The sequence below is a fragment of the Opisthorchis viverrini genome (assembly GCF_000715545.1).
Source record: "Opisthorchis viverrini unplaced genomic scaffold opera_v5_251, whole genome shotgun sequence".
Classification (NCBI taxonomy): domain Eukaryota; kingdom Metazoa; phylum Platyhelminthes; class Trematoda; order Opisthorchiida; family Opisthorchiidae; genus Opisthorchis; species Opisthorchis viverrini.
The window spans coordinates 48,180-65,140 of NW_008751908.1; the positions used below are offsets into that span (position 1 = coordinate 48,180).

General features: G+C 45.3%; 1 protein-coding gene across 1 annotated transcript; it reads right to left on the reverse strand.

Moving 5' to 3' along the window:
* Nucleotides 1-4,180: 4,180 nt before the first annotated feature.
* On the reverse strand, nucleotides 4,181-16,156 carry T265_14732 (hypothetical protein; the record flags this gene model as incomplete). The annotated part of the gene is made up of 8 exons (XM_009175003.1): nucleotides 4,181-4,926; nucleotides 7,222-7,322; nucleotides 9,219-9,500; nucleotides 9,590-9,817; nucleotides 12,043-12,267; nucleotides 12,311-12,463; nucleotides 13,440-13,647; nucleotides 15,689-16,156. Coding segments are annotated over 8 exons (2,133 nt in total), but the record flags the coding sequence as incomplete, so codon positions are not given.
* Between the last annotated feature and the right edge of the window lie 805 nt (nucleotides 16,157-16,961).

Sequence of the window (16,961 nt, forward strand, 5' to 3'; positions counted from 1 at the left end):
AATAGAATAAACCCAATGAATAGCATTGGGTTTCCAGAGACTGGCGGCTTTCAAAACGAACAAACAAAAAGATTCCTGCTATGTTAAAGAGGACGTCAAATCGCTGTTTCGGCACGCAGTAAGTGGGGTGACGATAGATTCGTTGAAAGGACGGAAGATCTGAGTGACAAAGTCACACTTATCACCAAGTTTGAGTTGTGTTTGCAGCAAATCAACGGAACTCAGGAACGATTCCATTTCTTTCAGCTACATAGAAGCCAGACGAATCTGTCAGTCAATACGTCCTCGCGCTAAAAGACACGGCCAAATCGTGCAACTTTGCGAATGAATTTTGACAGCTCGAAGAGTGGTGGAGTAGGCCTCGGCATCCAAGACGAAAAGATCACCAGAGGGCCACCCGAATGACACTAGTTGTTTTTGGATCGACGCATCAACACATGCCACTGTGAATCTTCGGCTCTGGGCCATGTCATGTTGGACGCCCCATGATCCCTGCGCGGACTCAAACTAAAGCCAGCTTATCACCGGTAGATACCACTGCTGCCGTAGCTTTAATTTTGCCGGAAACCCAATAGTCTCACCTTAAGCGTTAAATGCAACTGGACAAAGGAAAGAAAGCGTTCAACTGTAGCACCCTTCCGTGCCTAGCTGCCATGCCACCCGAAGGAAGCACTAGGGCTGGGATACTGCCAGGTTGCCCAAGCCTAGACAGAGGAATTCGAGTGGCGGAGGTCAAATTCGAACCACGGACCTTCCGGTCAGTAAATTCGCGCTCTAACCACTTGGGCCATCTCGCCCCCAACTGGACAACGGGTAGGCCTAAGTAAACTGCGGTAAAGTTGAATGTCAGGGTCAGTTGTGTGTACTGATCCTAAGCCATTGAATATTGTCTCACGACAACAGCATTAACGAATCCCCGCGGCAGATTACTCTCTACCAGAACTGAACGGAGCGAGTTTCTTCACGACGACAGATCTGTCCTCGGCACTTTGACAAGTGAAAACCAATGAAGAGCACAGCTAACTGACAGTCTTCGGTACATCGTTTGGGCGAATGAGTTGGCTGTACTTGCCCTTACGGTTCAAGGAATCCAGTAATAACTTTCCACAAGGAGCTGATTCAAATTCCGAACAAAGTACCGACGTAACTGACGGTGTTCTAATACACAACGAACATGGCTGGAATTGGGAGCGATTCTATGGGCGCTACACTGAGCAACACTTAATGAAGAAAGTGGAGTACCACGTGAATACTGTTGCTTTTCACAGATATCTCTCGTACTTGCCGGTTTAACAGCACATACAGGAGAATTGGAGTGATCGAGTCTATGCTAACTCCGAAGGATCCAGAGGCCGGAAAAGGAGTAAATTGGATAGTTAGTTGATTAATTCGTTTTCTCCCAGGCCTAGCTGATCCAATGAGCCCACCCAAGAACAAATAGACAAATGGGTTACGGGGTGTTCGGAAGCAGGCGCAGTCCCCGAGTTCCACTTGAAACCAAATTGCACGAAATTAGCGAAATACACTCATTTGCGTCTATACATGCGTCGCGATATTCGAATAGCGTACCAACTGAAACACGCATGAGGCAGGTTGATGCAGCACATCCGGTCGCCTGGAAACATCAAAACAAAGAGAGTCAGTCGGGTTCCAGGTGAGTCTCTCGCAAAACCAACTTTGTTTGCAAATGACTGTATTTCGCTAATGTGCGCTGTTGAGTGGGTATTACTCAACAGCCAATAATCACACCCGAGCAACCAGCATTTCGACAAATTTCCTAAATGACCTGAAACGGTGCTTATGTAGGGAGAAAAAATTGGTCTCACCAGTGTGCATATCAAAAAGATCTTAATTGTATTCTCCCCTCTTGGACGATTTCTTTCAGTAGGAAAATCAATATGCTTATCGAACATAAGCATTTGTTTACATAATCAGCGACCTACTAAACGAACAGCCAAAACGAGCTACACTCGCTTTCATAGTAAGTTGGTGTTAACAGGAGACTAAGCTGAATCCCTCGTTTATGATACTCTCGAAGTGAATGCCTGCACAAAGACCGTCTCATGTTTCATTTAGTACGACATTCGAGATATCGCTGTACATTTTCATGAAGGAAACTACTCACAAGCAGAGCATAAGGTCAACTAGAACTCGGGAAGTGTGCTTACCTGGTGAGCCTAAAATGGTCGTTGACTGTAGGAATTTTTAACAAGCATTTGAGGGCGCGTTTAGTCAAGAACACCCGAAACGTTTGCAGGGAATGCTGATCAGATTACGGGTTATTTGGACAACCAGGAACGCAATCCACTACCAGCACACATACTTGATCAAGGATAGTAGAAAAGCAGCAGCCGAGTTCATCCTCGTTTCTAAGATCGACTCAGATTGCGGGAGATAAAAAAACAACCGGGTCTGCTTCTATTGTGAAGGCGCTGACCAAACTTTACAAATGGCTGGTTAAGAAATTAAACGTAAGCACTAGAAATTTATCCACAGATGCCACGACCATATCTGTATCGAACACGTGCTAATAAGGTCGATCTCGTGGTGACACCAACAGATTTGGGACTATATTTGATACACGAAGGATAGTGGGCACACTCCGGTATTACCAGTAGCATCCGCAGAACTCTGAAACCATTTACTGGCCGGGTAGAACTTACCAAAGGATACAAGGGATGCAAACAAAGAATACACGAAAGCACATGACCAGAAGTCACAGCAAGACAACGACTTGACGCGATATGTTAACTCAGTCCTGTAAAATGGTCATAGTAGGTCCGTTTGCGCACGCTGAGGAATAACAACTCATTACAGCCAATCACTACAGTTACTAAGTTCGGTCTAAGGTGCTGTCAGCCGTCAGCACAACAACCATAGCCAAACGGATGTGTTCACAGTGTACAGGTCACCGTATATCCGACTTATGGTACTCAGTTAACGGGTTGCACTCTACAAGCGGAGAGTTTCAAAAGTTCGATCGGGAGGGAAGATTTGAGCACCGTACTAGCAGCCCGTACCATGACCAATTAAGTAGCAAAACAACGCACAATCTAGACCACAGTCATCCAGTCAGCAAAGTTGGGTAACGACAGCCGTTGCAGAATTAATGGGTCATCGAATAACCATCACAGAGCTTGGAAGGGTGGCAAAAAAGACTGTTCATAAAATAAGAACCCCCATGAGAACTAAGTGATATCCGGACGCAAGAATAAAAGTTTACTCACGACCGAAGTCATCGTAATTGGAATTACTGATAATCCTCCGTGCACAGGAACAAATGAAGGCACGATTTGAATTGGCCAACACCCTGTCTCACAAACTGTTCATAACCCCCACATCTGTGACGACGTAGTTGATCTACAATTTCCCATATGCACGATGACCCGATTGTCCCAACCGTTTTGTGGACACTTACACAAAACTCTCCGTTAACTTTTGTATCGTCACAGTGAATCAATTAGTTTCACTTTCATTTTACGCAACACAAATAGTGTGTTGCGTAAAGAGAGGCTTTGTTGTAGGCTACATTCCGTTACTTCGTGATGCTACGCCGTAAAATGAGCAATGGTTTGGAAAAGTTGGCATAATGAGCTACCTTGTGTCAACTAAGAAAACTTTGGGATCATTCGATTGATCGCACAATGACATTTGTTCGGATAGTTTGGAACAATAGGCACCTTTCGACAAAAACTCCTTGAATTGTCCAACAGTAGCCTATCTGAGGAAATTTGCGCGGGTATCGCTGGAAATATTGGACTGATAATTCTGCGAGGCGCAGAATCATTTTCGAAGGGTAGACGAGCTGTCTCTGTCACACAATTTGAATGCTTCTCAGAGCCCTAACACCCAACTGAACACAGTACAAAAACTGCCTAGAAGGGGTTAGGTTGTGACCTATCAACGAACCAAGAAAAACATAACCGCTCTGACAACTACCGCCACCCCGAAACAAACCATATCAACGCTTAGGGACGCTGACAAGCGTGGGTCAGTAGAGACCACTGGTGTTTATTTAACGATGGCCACATCAGACCCTGCAAACAGCACAACATGGCCGTAAATAATGTACCATCCTCATTGCGTTCACATTACAGTAGTTTGAACAGTCACTCAGATTCACAGTCTTTTCTTCCCAATCTGTTCTTCATCGCAAAGCAGAAATACTGTGCAGCATGTACAAGTTTTATAGATGACGGTGATGAGCAGAGCCAAATTGCTGAAACCATGAGTTGACATACGGCAGGTACATCCACCAAAATCTTGGGACTATCGGTAGGGACAGAAATGTGATAAGTCGACCCAAAATAATGGCTCTGTTGAAGAACCTAGCGCATTCTGAATAGGCTGGGGATGAAAGCCTACTACTAAAAGACGGAAATAAGGTCACCGAAAAAGTGTTCAGTCGACTGGCAAAACGAAAATAAAAAGACCATATACAAAGGGAATGGTAGGGACCTATTCCTTCCATTCGGCAATCACAAGAGTCCCGTTAGTTCCGCCGAAACCAAAAGAATTGGTTAGAGCAACTCGGCGACAGGTGCTACCAGAATTGCTCAGTGGAACAGAAGGCTCCTTATGTTTTGGCAATCGAAGACGCTTCTCGAAGGCATCTAAAGCCTTCTTCGTGTCGGCAGAGTCAGAGTTCGCGGACAGGACTCGCTCCAGTTCAGATGCCGAGATAGGAGAGTGAAGGTTGCAGTTGCTTACTGCGAGGTTCCGATTTACCGCCAGTGCAGTGTAAACAGACTCGATTGCACCAGCTGCTCCCAGTAAGTGTCCGGTATGACCTTTGATTGAATTGACGATGATCGGGTTAGGCCGATCATGACTAGCATTGTGACTTGCCAACAAACGACAAATGGCGGCTAATTCAATTGTGTCACCGAGAGGAGTTGAGGTTGCATGACAATTGATGTGATCAATCTAAGAGAGGGTTGATGAAGAGAGAAACAAGGATGGTTGCGAGGGCCCACACACAACACTTGTAGACACAACGAAATGGTAAAAGGCTGACTGCTCAGAATGTGAGAAATACTAGACAATGGCTCAGATCCACAACAATAACTGGTATTGCTTTGTACGAGGGATGAACTGTGCTCAATAAGATCTTGAGATATCGTCAACACTATACAGAGTAGAAACCAGAGATGCACTTTGGGCTCCTGATAAAGAACTACGTCAAAAATATAACGTGATTCTCACAACCTTGTGGATGGTGATAACTAATTCGGAATTTCTTGGACTGAACAGCCAGTAGATTCCTCAGAGCTTCCAGCACCCCTTTTTCTCGTCACTTTCCTAGCTACGTAGTTATGGGGATACAATGCCTAAAAAATCATGAGCTCCTTAGTAGAAAAACAGTATTTGGTCGAGTCTGACACACTCAGACCTTCTTAACAAGCCTTCGGCCAACAGCCTGAATCCAAACTTCAAAAAACTTATTGGGAGATTCCTGCGTGGTGCTAACTACGAGTACCAATGGATGGGATTCTCCCGGCTCAGTGTTGGAATTCACCCACGATCGAGCCAAGGGAGTAAGCTTCCAATTTGGCCGATCAGCAAGATTCTTTTCGATTAACAAACTACATCAGTGTTGAGGGGCGGTCAAAGGATCTTGTCTGTTGACATGAGTGTCCAAGTCTTATGGCCGCTGGGTTAGGGGGATCTCAAATCACTGATTGGGTTTGGGTCCCTGATCTTCCCGTTCGAGGCACTTAAGTTGATGATTCCTACCGGGAGTCACTAATAACTTCTGTGTGACTGTGTAGGTTTATGAGTGCTACGGCAATTTGGTTAGGAGGAAGAGTGAGATCAAGTGAACGTTTGGTCATCTTGGGTTATACTACTTTTGTTGACTCCTCTTCAATGATAACCGCATACCTCCACGTCACAGCTCGACTGATCTACCACCGTTCTCCGCACGTTTACCTGACGAAGCTTTTGTGTCAAAAGCGAAACAGTACACAGTCACAGACCCATCGGTTGTCTATCAAAACCTTCATCGAAGCCCTTTTCTTCAAATCAGACACTTCGCCATTCAAACATCCATGTCATGGTACTATCGTCAGAATTTCCTCCTCTTCATTTCCCTCCAAGAACATCTTGATTTGTATTTCAAATAACCTCCAACCTATTAAAAACTGAATTAACGTCCGCCTCAACCCACCCTGAGGTTTTTACAAGCTCATGTGCGTTTCTGCTGTTTTTATCACTTTATCGAAGGACCTCGGAGCACAGTTTCTCCTTTCTTCCATATATGCGCATCACCAGGCGCAATATCACTATACAGTGTCAAGACCCTGTTGATCGCTTGTATTGCTTACAGAGTTTACCAGTACATCGTGTAGCTGTTGGGAAAGGAATTGAGAAACGAAGCCAGGCGCGCCAACCGAGGAACTAAATTGGATGTGCCTGAAAACAGCATGCCATCCCTACAATTACTTCCCGAATATCTCACCTACGTACGGGATCACCAAGAACTGTGGGTTATATCGCGTACTTTTAGGCCCAGAGCTAATAAAAAAACACCAGGAACACAACACACTGGCACCTAGCACAGCCGCTCCTGAAACACCAACTCGAATTTAGTAGTACGAAGTTGTGTCAGCTGCTGAGGAAATTTCACACTGGGGCTCAAGACAAAGCAAGATGCAACTTAACTTGGGTATTCTAAGGGGCATGTGAGAATAGCTCAGCGCTTGGATGATAGATACTATTATTGCAAAAAAACGAGCTATTTGTAAAGGTTAGCTGAATGATATTCAGTTCAGTCCACCAACATGATTATGGCGGTAATTTGACCTATCTTCGGTTCTAGCATCCACTTGGCAGTGAATCAACTACGGTACCCAACACAGGCTTACTCAAGGGCTTTTTCGGTTAAAGTCGACCGGGCTATTTGTGCAAAACACGCCAAACGACATATAACATAAATGTAGACTACAACAGAAACACGCATAATCCTATATCATTGTCAGTATTTGTCATTAAGCAGCTTATCAAACAAATATGCAGAGAGAATTCACGTCACCCGTAAACTGACAAACTAATCATGAAGCAGTGAGATTAATCGTTTCCTGTAGAGATGATGCATTCAGGACAAATATTACTAACCAATGTTTGCTACCATGGAGGCCAATCGCCTACTCCTACACGTATGCCAACAAACGAAAACGATAAACAAATAAACGAGTGAACTTCCCATACCGATCAGCTTACCTGATCCAGACTATCCAGTTGCGCATCATGAAGTGCTGCTTGCATACTCCTTAGAGCTCCGTCCCCGATAGGGTCTGGTGCGACCAAATTGTGTGCGTCAGCTGCGCAAAGCAGAAATAGAAACAACAAAAACAACGGTTGAATCAACAAATGACCAACACTTCCATGCGCGTGTGCAAATCATGTGTCCGCGAGTGCATCGAGAGGAACAGGGAGGTAGACAGGCAACTAGACAGTGAGAAAATCGGTAAACGCATTCATTCATTCGATGCACATAAATCATCAAATACGACGGACGGTCACAACTGTCCTGGCCTTGTAGACAAAAACAAGTTGGGCAATGGGAAAAGCAAGTGGGAGGATAATAGTATAGCAGCCGACTCTCAAGGTTGACGAGGACTAAGAGACTGTTGGTATCCTGCCCCTAGGACAAAACATCAGAATTTTATTGGGCGACAAGTTTAAAGTGAAGCTGTCTTCCCAGAAAGGAAATCGAAGACCGTTTGCACCAAGCCGGTGTCCGCTCTTTGGGAGGGCATGACATGGCCGACTTTTGGCCTTCAGAAAACACGCATTTATTTACTGAAATAGCCTTTTGAGATACGCTATTTGTGTCCCAGTTCCCACTTAAGGGAATCCAAACGTACGGGAACCTTCGAAAATCAGCACGCTGCCACAGAAAAGACACTCATGCGACCTGGAGGCTGATAAAAAAGATGCGACTGGTCAAAATAATTGTTAGTTATCAACTTGTACATGTGTGCACAACAATAATCCTGCCTAGAGTTTGAAGGATGGACAAAAAACTACAATTTCAAGAGAGGGAATGATCGTCATATGGGTATCATACTCGAAATTTCCTACTGGAAATGAGACAGCAGTGGTTTCAACACATTATGAGAGCGATTGGTGGGTGCTATGGCCTGCACGTGTATGTATGTATTAATGTATGTTTTTATGCAGGGTAAAGATAAAAATTACACCATTTCATCCAGTTCGACGACTAAATTGCTCGGCCCTCTGGTTCAAACCTCTCACAATAAGATGGTGACTCTGGTCGTAACTATCATCGCAGCCCGCGGTATTCCTGAATCAAGACTGTCGCTTTCAAAGCGTAGCCTCCCAGTTTACCGAACTAACTAATCATGTCAACGCATCCAACGCTTGGCTATATCTCCCATAACCTCCCGTTTTCCGGTGACCAAAATAAAACGGCTAAGACCAACGTACCTTTGGTGCATAGTTTATAGTTGGTAAACTGAACTGAACTGAACTGAACTCAGAGTCTTTCGTGCCATTCCAACTTCCACTGTACCAGTCTTTCTTGGTTCGCGAACAAGTTGTGGTCGTGACTAGAGTTCAATTGGTAACTTGTTCTCTCCGAATTACAGTAACGTTTATTTAACAATGTGCAGGTTGGAGGATTGTTTTTCTGATCCGCTCGCCTAAAGAGGAAAATCAGTTGCAAACGTTTCTTTAAGGTGACATCAACATCGCGTATAGTTAAGCGGGTATCTCCCCTTAACCTGCTTGCGCTTGTATGGCTTTTGAAGAGTTCGTGCTAAAATCCGGTCAACGCGGCGATAACGCCTGTGTAAGAAGTGAGTCCACTCGAACTCGCTTGCCTTAACATAATACATAATACATACAGTTCCGCAGCACAAACGACCATACCAGAAGAATTAAGCTTACCCCGGTTATTTCTCCTCAGGATTACATACAACGGTGACCTGCTCAATCAGTGCTCTTGTATACAAGTATTCAGCCGTGGGGTGCATAGTTGCCATATAGCCCGTAGGAAGAAATAGAAATACCTGTTCACCCAAGCTTATAAGAACTAGAAACGTCAGGTAGATTCACGCAGCTTCCGTAGGGAAGCTCGAGACTTAACAAGTCCTATGTGACAAAAAATGCAAACACGTCCAGGTATCCTCCTTAGGCCTAAAAGGGATGGTCGGACAATACAAGTGCGGGAGAACGGTTCAAAAAACTCTTACCTGATCTTCCAAATCCGATAATCTCAGCTACTGGAGGCGAGTTGGGTTGAAAATGGGAAGCCGTATCAGCTGTTGGAGGCCATGCTTGTAACACCATGCACGCTGCTCCTTCGGACATGGCGAATCCATCACGAAGTGCGTCAAATGGACGAGAAGCTTCGATTGGAGCTTCATTGAACCTGGTAGTAAGAGCACGGATACGAGAGAACGCCGCAATCGCCCATGGATTGACGGTAGCCTCACAACCGCCTGCAACCATGAGATCAGCTTCACCATACTGAACTGTGAATAGGAGAAAAGTAAACAAAAATTACATGCGTACGTCGCGTGGATCGAAGTAAAACAAATCAGATGAAGAGAAAATAACTCACTCATACGGTATGCATCACCGATTGAATGAAGTCCGGTAGCACATGCGGTATTGCCAGCCATACAAGGTCCACGTAGCCGCCACAAACGGCTAATCGCACCAGCTGGCATATTAGCCAAACTTCGAGTAAGGGCATGTGGTCCGATGCCTTTGTATTTCTTGGAGTTTATTGCCTCGCTTGTGTCCACAATTTCTTGTATGCCCTCCATTCCTACACCAAAATGTACGCCTTGTGGGGAAAAGAAAACAGCAAAAAAAAGGTGACTACATTTTTCAGACCGAGTAGAATTTGTGATAAGTTGCTGATCGCTGGCATCGAGGCTGTGGAAACCTCTTCAGCTTTCAGAGGACCAGGATGCGGCACGAAAAAAGAATGATAGGAAATCACACTTAAACCAACAGTCCAGTTTGACGGTTGAAAAGATATTTTTGTAAATCCTTATTGAGCAGGATAGCGAGGGAGGCAGAGAGGCCAGCATGTAACAGGTTCTTTGTGACGAAAACTACTCCAACACAGTGATGGATAGCATTAGCATCGTGAACCATGTGTACAACTTGGGTCAGTTATGTTGCTGAGACGACAACTTTATCCACAAAAGTCGCAAGGTGTTGAGCTGTAGATATTCAATGTCACGAGGATCGAGGTTTTCCGACTGTATGAAACATGTGAAAAGATTTTGCCCAATATTATGAAGTACCAACCAGCTAAGTCTACCCAGCGCCGTTAGTCGCGCAAGACCAGAAACAGTTGTCAGATTGCTGACTAAAAACGCTAAAACAGGAATGCAGTGGTTTAATGCGCCAATGCTAACCAAGGGGAAACCAGCAAAATAGGATTCGGAACGATTTAATATATGAAGTCTACCCAGTAGCTACTACGACCCCTGTAAAAAACCAAAGGGTCCCCTTCGGGATACCGTTAAAAAAGCGCGAACGGACGAACTAGAGATGGTCCATGACATGAATAATCCTGAAGGCAGTCCTTCCAAAGAGGAACATAGGGATATATCCAGCGAAGCGCTGAGATTATTCATGAGTGACTCATTGGCAATTCAAGGTTTGTGTACATCTCCTTTGTCCGCAAATTGTACTTGTGAACAATACTTAACTATCTTCCTTCTTAACATCACTGGCATCCTAGGAGATAAGAGTGGAGTTCAAAAGTGAATAATATCGACCCTGTTAGTAGAAGAGAGGACCAACGTGCTTGAGACTGCACGCGATCAGTCACAGACGGCTCGTGAATGAAATGAACGGGCCCTTGGTGACCATGCCGCTATAGGCTCTAGCACATCGATGAGAAGTGGAGAGTCGCTGCCTCTATTAGGGTTGTCAGTTACCAGTGTTATTCAGATCAGTCCCCACCTGCTGTTACTTTAAACACTCTACTCATCCTTGCTTGATCGGTCACTGCTTTTAAGTAGTCACCCCCGAGCATTGGACAAAACATCACTCCTGTGTATTTTCTCCAGGACGGCTAAAATATGGAACTTCATTTTACTCAAAATTTCTTCAGCTCCTTCAAGTCATCCATTTTTACGCTACCAGTTGCCAGACACTTGACATCCTGTGTGCGTTTCATTTAGCGTTGTTTCGTGCTTTAAATGTTCGTCCTTAACAGGGGTTTTATGCTTTGAATTTCAACCTCACCCGCGAATTCACGTTTCGTGTGATGCAAAACGCCAAGTGCCCAATGTTGGTATTTAACTGCTAGATAAGTCTACAGAAAAAGTAGTGCAGTAAAGAGAAATAAAAGCTAAGCACTCTTAAAACTGGCAAGGCACCAGTTTGTCAATAGGCAAACTCTTATATGAACAACCGAATTCATTCACCGCAGAGAACTGCTAATATGTGAAACATGCGGTGTTCGGTCGGTTTGAGTCAGCTACCACGAAGATACAGAGGACAATGAAAAGTGAGGCAGACAAAGCGGTAGAAGAAATTCTGTCTGGAAGTGGACAGTATATGATCGCTTTTAAAAATAAGTTATCAGGTAGAAACAGAAAACTCTACACTTACGATGACAGAACTCAAAGCCCGTCAGCAAATCATAGCAACAAGGGTGTCCAATACATCCTATTTAAGATAATACCAGGGCTCGAAGTAGGAGCGAATAGGCCACAATCAGGAGACATCCAAGGAGGTCGAAAAATTCAGGGTAAATGGCAAAAAATGATCTACCAGTGACTAGTGAATTAGTACAGAAGTAACACTCACAAAAAGTGAGGAACTCACTAATGGAGACAAGTACTGCAAGTACTAGGCCTACGTCGATAACCGCATCTCGGTGGCAGATTTGTAGTAACAACGCTTATGTATTCCCAAAGACGTTTCAAGTAGAAAAAACGTTAACATTTCCTAGTATCCGGACTCCCTGCAATATGGGAGTCGATAACGCTGGCCAAACCAAGCCATAGAGGAATTGCGGTAAAACAAGCGCATACTCATACTTACCAGACCGGTTATTGGGGCTATGCTTTAATCCATCTTGCTTCCAGCCAGCCTGAGTAAGCGCCTCACAAGCCGCCACAATACCGAAAGCAGCCGCCCGAGACAGAGAGCGCCAATCAATGGACGTGTTACTGACAGCCAAACGATGCTGCGTCTGTTCTTTAGCTGACACACATTCTTCAGAGCCAATGATGCCTGCGACACGGCAAGGCAAGAAGGAAAACTCGTCTAACCTTACAGTCTCACGTATTGGAACAACTCAATAACTTACCTGGTGTAGCTGAAATACCCGATACGGGTTTAAGGAGACTGTTCCAGAATCGCTCAATACCAATGCCGATAGAACTGCAAACTCCCAAACCAGTGATAACAACACGGCGCTTGGGATGCATTTGTAGGCTAAATGACAGGAAGTGTATTGTAGCTATGAACCAGAAAAAAGTTTGAATGGTCATACATTTGAAAAATAAACAGCTACACTTTGTCTATCAAAGGTCCTTTATCATTATCATCGACAGCATGGCACCAGTGTTCAACACCAATGCTTCACTGCCGTACTACCATGATTTATTTGAAAATCTTATTGTAAAGAAAAGAAGAAAAGTGGACGGGGAGGATGCTTAGTGTCAGCTTACTACATTCATTTTGAGATGCCTACACCTCCAGACATTCACTCAGGCAACCTGGATAGAAGTTGACGACGAGAACGCCACTGACGACGGTTGGAAGCCATACCTTGTAGTGTCTTCAACCAGGCGTAGTGGGGATCACACGGTCCCCATCCTGAAAGGCGAGTAGAACCGACAGCATCCAAACGTTTCATGATTTCTTTCATACCCCTCTGCTAGGTCAAGGGTTGGCTACCTCTCTGCTCCCGCCACTCCGAGTTGAGCAGGGAAAACAGCACTCTATTCGGCTAACGATGGCTAGGCATAGGCGACACATGTACCAACCAACGCAACTTTTGGTGCTGGACACATTCTTCAATGGAAGTACCCGCTGCACAACCGAAAACTCATTTTCCAATTGCCTCGTTACGGATACCCCGATGCTAACTCACAGGAGCCATGGTTCTGAGACAACGATCGTCAAACACCTGAAGAAGTCTCAGTTCCGCTGCCCGAAACAGGCCAAGTCTCACAACCATACAACAAAATAGCCCGCACTGTAGCTTGATACACACATCCCTTGAGATTCAGGGATGCAATAGGTGTCTCAAATTAGAAAACGCAACCCAGGCCTTGCAGATTCGTGCACTGAGCTCATCTGTCACACTATAATCAGAACTAATACAACTTCCAAGATACGTAAAACGCTCCACAACTTCCAGTACCTCGCCCTGGATTGTAAGTGGCACGTTCAGTGACTGCACACCCACTTTGTGGGTGCACAGTGCATACCAAAAGACGAGATGACTTTGGTCAGCTCATCCAAAAACACCTGCGCCTTCTCCTCTTCGAAGATGTGAACGATGTCGTCTGCGTACTCCAGATCGACAAGGTTTTCTTTACAGGCTATTTGAACACCAGGGTTTTGGTTACCCTCCAGCGTTCGTCTCACTATTTCATCAATCAAGGAGTTAAAAGGGAATGGAGAGAGTGGACATCGCTGATGGACACTGCTTTATGTACGGAAGCTTTTGGAGAGCTCTCCACATACCCTCACACGTCCGAAAGTTTTGGAATACAAAGAACGTAGTCTGTTTACAAACTTCGGGGGCCTTTCCTTGGTGGACAAGGTTGTCAAGAAAAACAGACCGATTGTCATGATTTTTTCTCGAGGACACTCAATCCGAGCGAGAAGAATCATTTTGCCATCGAAAAGAAGGCCTACGCTGTCGGTCGTTCCATCAGGAAATGGCGGCACTATCTACTCGGAAGACCCTTCAAACTGATCACCGATCAGCGTTCAGTCTCATTCATGTACGGCGGTGGACAGAAGGGTAAAGTGAAAAACGACAAGATACAACGATGGAGGATTGAGCTGTCCGAGTACAAATATGATGTCATATACCGACCTGGCAAGGACAATCATGTCGCCGACACTCTGTCACGAAACGTATGTGCTTCCATGGGGAGCAATAACCAACTCGGAGAGCTCCATAACTCCCTCTGCCATCAAGGCATTACCCGTATGTTTCATTTTGTGCGTTGCAAGAATCTCCCCTACTCCGTCGACGATGTCAAGCGCGTCATTTCCTCCTGCAAAGTGTGTGCTGAACTGAAGCCAAGATTTTGGAAATCCTCTGGTAGACTCATTAAAGCAACACAACCTTTTGAACGTCTGAGTTTGGATTTTAAAGGTCCTTTGCCATCTAATACACGCAACCGCTACTTACTCACTATAATTGACGAGTTCTCTAGATTCCCATTTGCATTTGCGTGTGCGGATATGACCTCGGCAACTGTGATTGACTGTCTCACACAAATCTTCTGTCTGTTCGGAATGCCAGCCTATATCCATTCCGACAGAGGCTCATCGTTCATGTCGTCTGAGATCAATAGCTTTCTTCTGGAGAAAGGTGTTGCTATGAGTCATACATCAGCTTATAATCCACAGTGTAACGGTCAAGTTGAGCGTCTCAACGGTACTCTCTGGAAAACAATAAGCTTAGCGCTGAAATCTCACAATCTCCCGCCTTCCCGTTGGGAATCAGTACTCCCTGATGCTCTACACAGCCTCCGATCATTGTTATGTACAGTCACTAACTGTACTCCACACGAAAGTTTGTACCAATACGCACGTCGCTCAACATTTGGAATATCGTTGCCATCTCGGTTGACCAACCCTGGTCCAGTTCTGCTACAACGAGGTGATAGGTCATCCAAGTACCAACCACTAGTAGAAGAAGTTGACCTTCTGAACTGCAACCCACACTATGCACACATTGCTCATCGAGACGGAAGAGTCGAAACCGTGTCCCTTCGCCGTCTAGCCCCAGCGGTTCAGAATACAACTGACAATATTCGCAATATGTCTGAATCCAACGAGGATACCGAACACCCAGATACTACTGAACTAACCGGACGTCAGCCCGATAGCTCTCAAGCATCTGAATCTTCTTCTGTACCGTCCTCCGAACACCAACCGAGTTATCCAGGGATTCTAGAACAACAGCGACGCATTCATCCTTATAGATTGAGGAACAGAGAAGCTTGATTCAGTACACCACTTCCTGTCTACGTCAGCTCATATGTGCCTATTAAAACACTGTCGGGGGTGGATGTCATGATTTTTGTGTACTTATTTTTATACTTAACATATGTACTCGTACTGAACTTTTGTATGTACATTTCAGCTCATGTACGCTTGTTCTTAGACAAGTAAAACGTTGCCTATCCTCGAAAATCTGGACTCTGTTCTAACTCGCTCTCGGACTCTTTCTAAACGTCTCACCGATCAACCAAGAAGAAAGCACCTCGGAAGTCCAGGAATACCATAATTGGTGGTCGCTCGTACGTATGGTGTTGTTCTAGCACCTGACGGAGTGTGAAGATTTGGTCAACGCAACCCATACCAGGCCGGAACACCGCTTGCTGCTCTTGAGTCAGTATCTCACGAGCCACCGTAAGGCGACGAAGCACAATTGACGCCGAAAGTTTCGTTACAATTGGAGTCAAGCTGATCCTCCTGTGTTTACTAAACTCACTACGCGCCCCTTTTTGGAAATGAGCACTATCACTAACTCTCCCCAGTTGTCCGAGACAGACTCCTTTTCCAAAATGCAAGCAAACAGATAAGACAAGCGTGGACTTGGGACTCCATCCCCATCTTTGAACAATGCGGGTGGGAGGTCATCCGAACCAGGAGCTCGGTGGCGCTTAAGAGAACATATGCAGTCGTAAACCTCCAAGGCCACAGATGGTTCTACGTTCACCGTCCAGGGTTCTACTTCACCTGTGGGCGCTAGATTAGTGTCAGCTGGTGGCCACGACAACCATTGTTCGAAGTACTCAACTAATCGGTCGAGGCGTTCTTCTTTATTAGAGACGCCCGCTCCATTCTGATGCTTGATGGTTTCGCCCACAGGCGGCTTACGGGGACTGTTTGAACAGATCAACTGAAATAATCTTCGGGCATTACCGGCTTCCTGGGCTTCTTCTATTTCTTTGGCTTCCTGTGTCCACCATACTTCACGGTCAGCTCGCACGCTCACTTTCACTTGATGTCTAATAATTCTTCGCACCAGGTTAAGCTCGGGACCGGCTGGGATATTTCTCCGACATTTAAGCAGTGCCAGCGTTCGGTCCGATATCCAAAGCTTGCGTGCGTCTGGTTTGGCAGTGCCACAGGCAAAATTCCCAGCACTATACGAAGAGTTAATAACCTCGTCTCAGTATGCGTTCACATCTGACGGTGGAGCATTTGGAAGGGACTCTAGAAGACGATTCTGGTAAATTCGTCTAAGATCATGATTTGCCAGTCTCTCACTTGCCAGGCGATTTGTTCGCACCTTACGCGGTCCAGGGAAACGTAGGGAGAAGCGATTTCGGACGAGTGCGTGGTCAGAATCCACAAATGTGTTCCAAAACGATCAGCAGTCAGTTATTGATCCGCGCCATCGGTAGCTAATGGCAACGTGACCGATTTGAGTTTGTGGCCGGTACGCCGTTGAGGCCATGTGGCCAGACGACTTCGGCTATTTCGGACTTTAGTATTGCATAAATGGAGTACTGCATTCTCAAGTCTTTGAAAATAAGTATTTCGGAAATATGGCGAATTCGTCGGAAAACGAGTCTTCTGTGAAACGGAAGCCACATCGTTCACGCAATTGATCCAGCACTGCAAGTTAATGTAATCGGGCTACCATTTACCGAAAAGTAAGTTGGTTTTCTGTGCCTAATTCAGAGTGGTAGAAGTCTACATGTGGAAAGATGACACGGCGGAAAAGAATGGCGGACGTTACGAAACGTCTGAGTGCT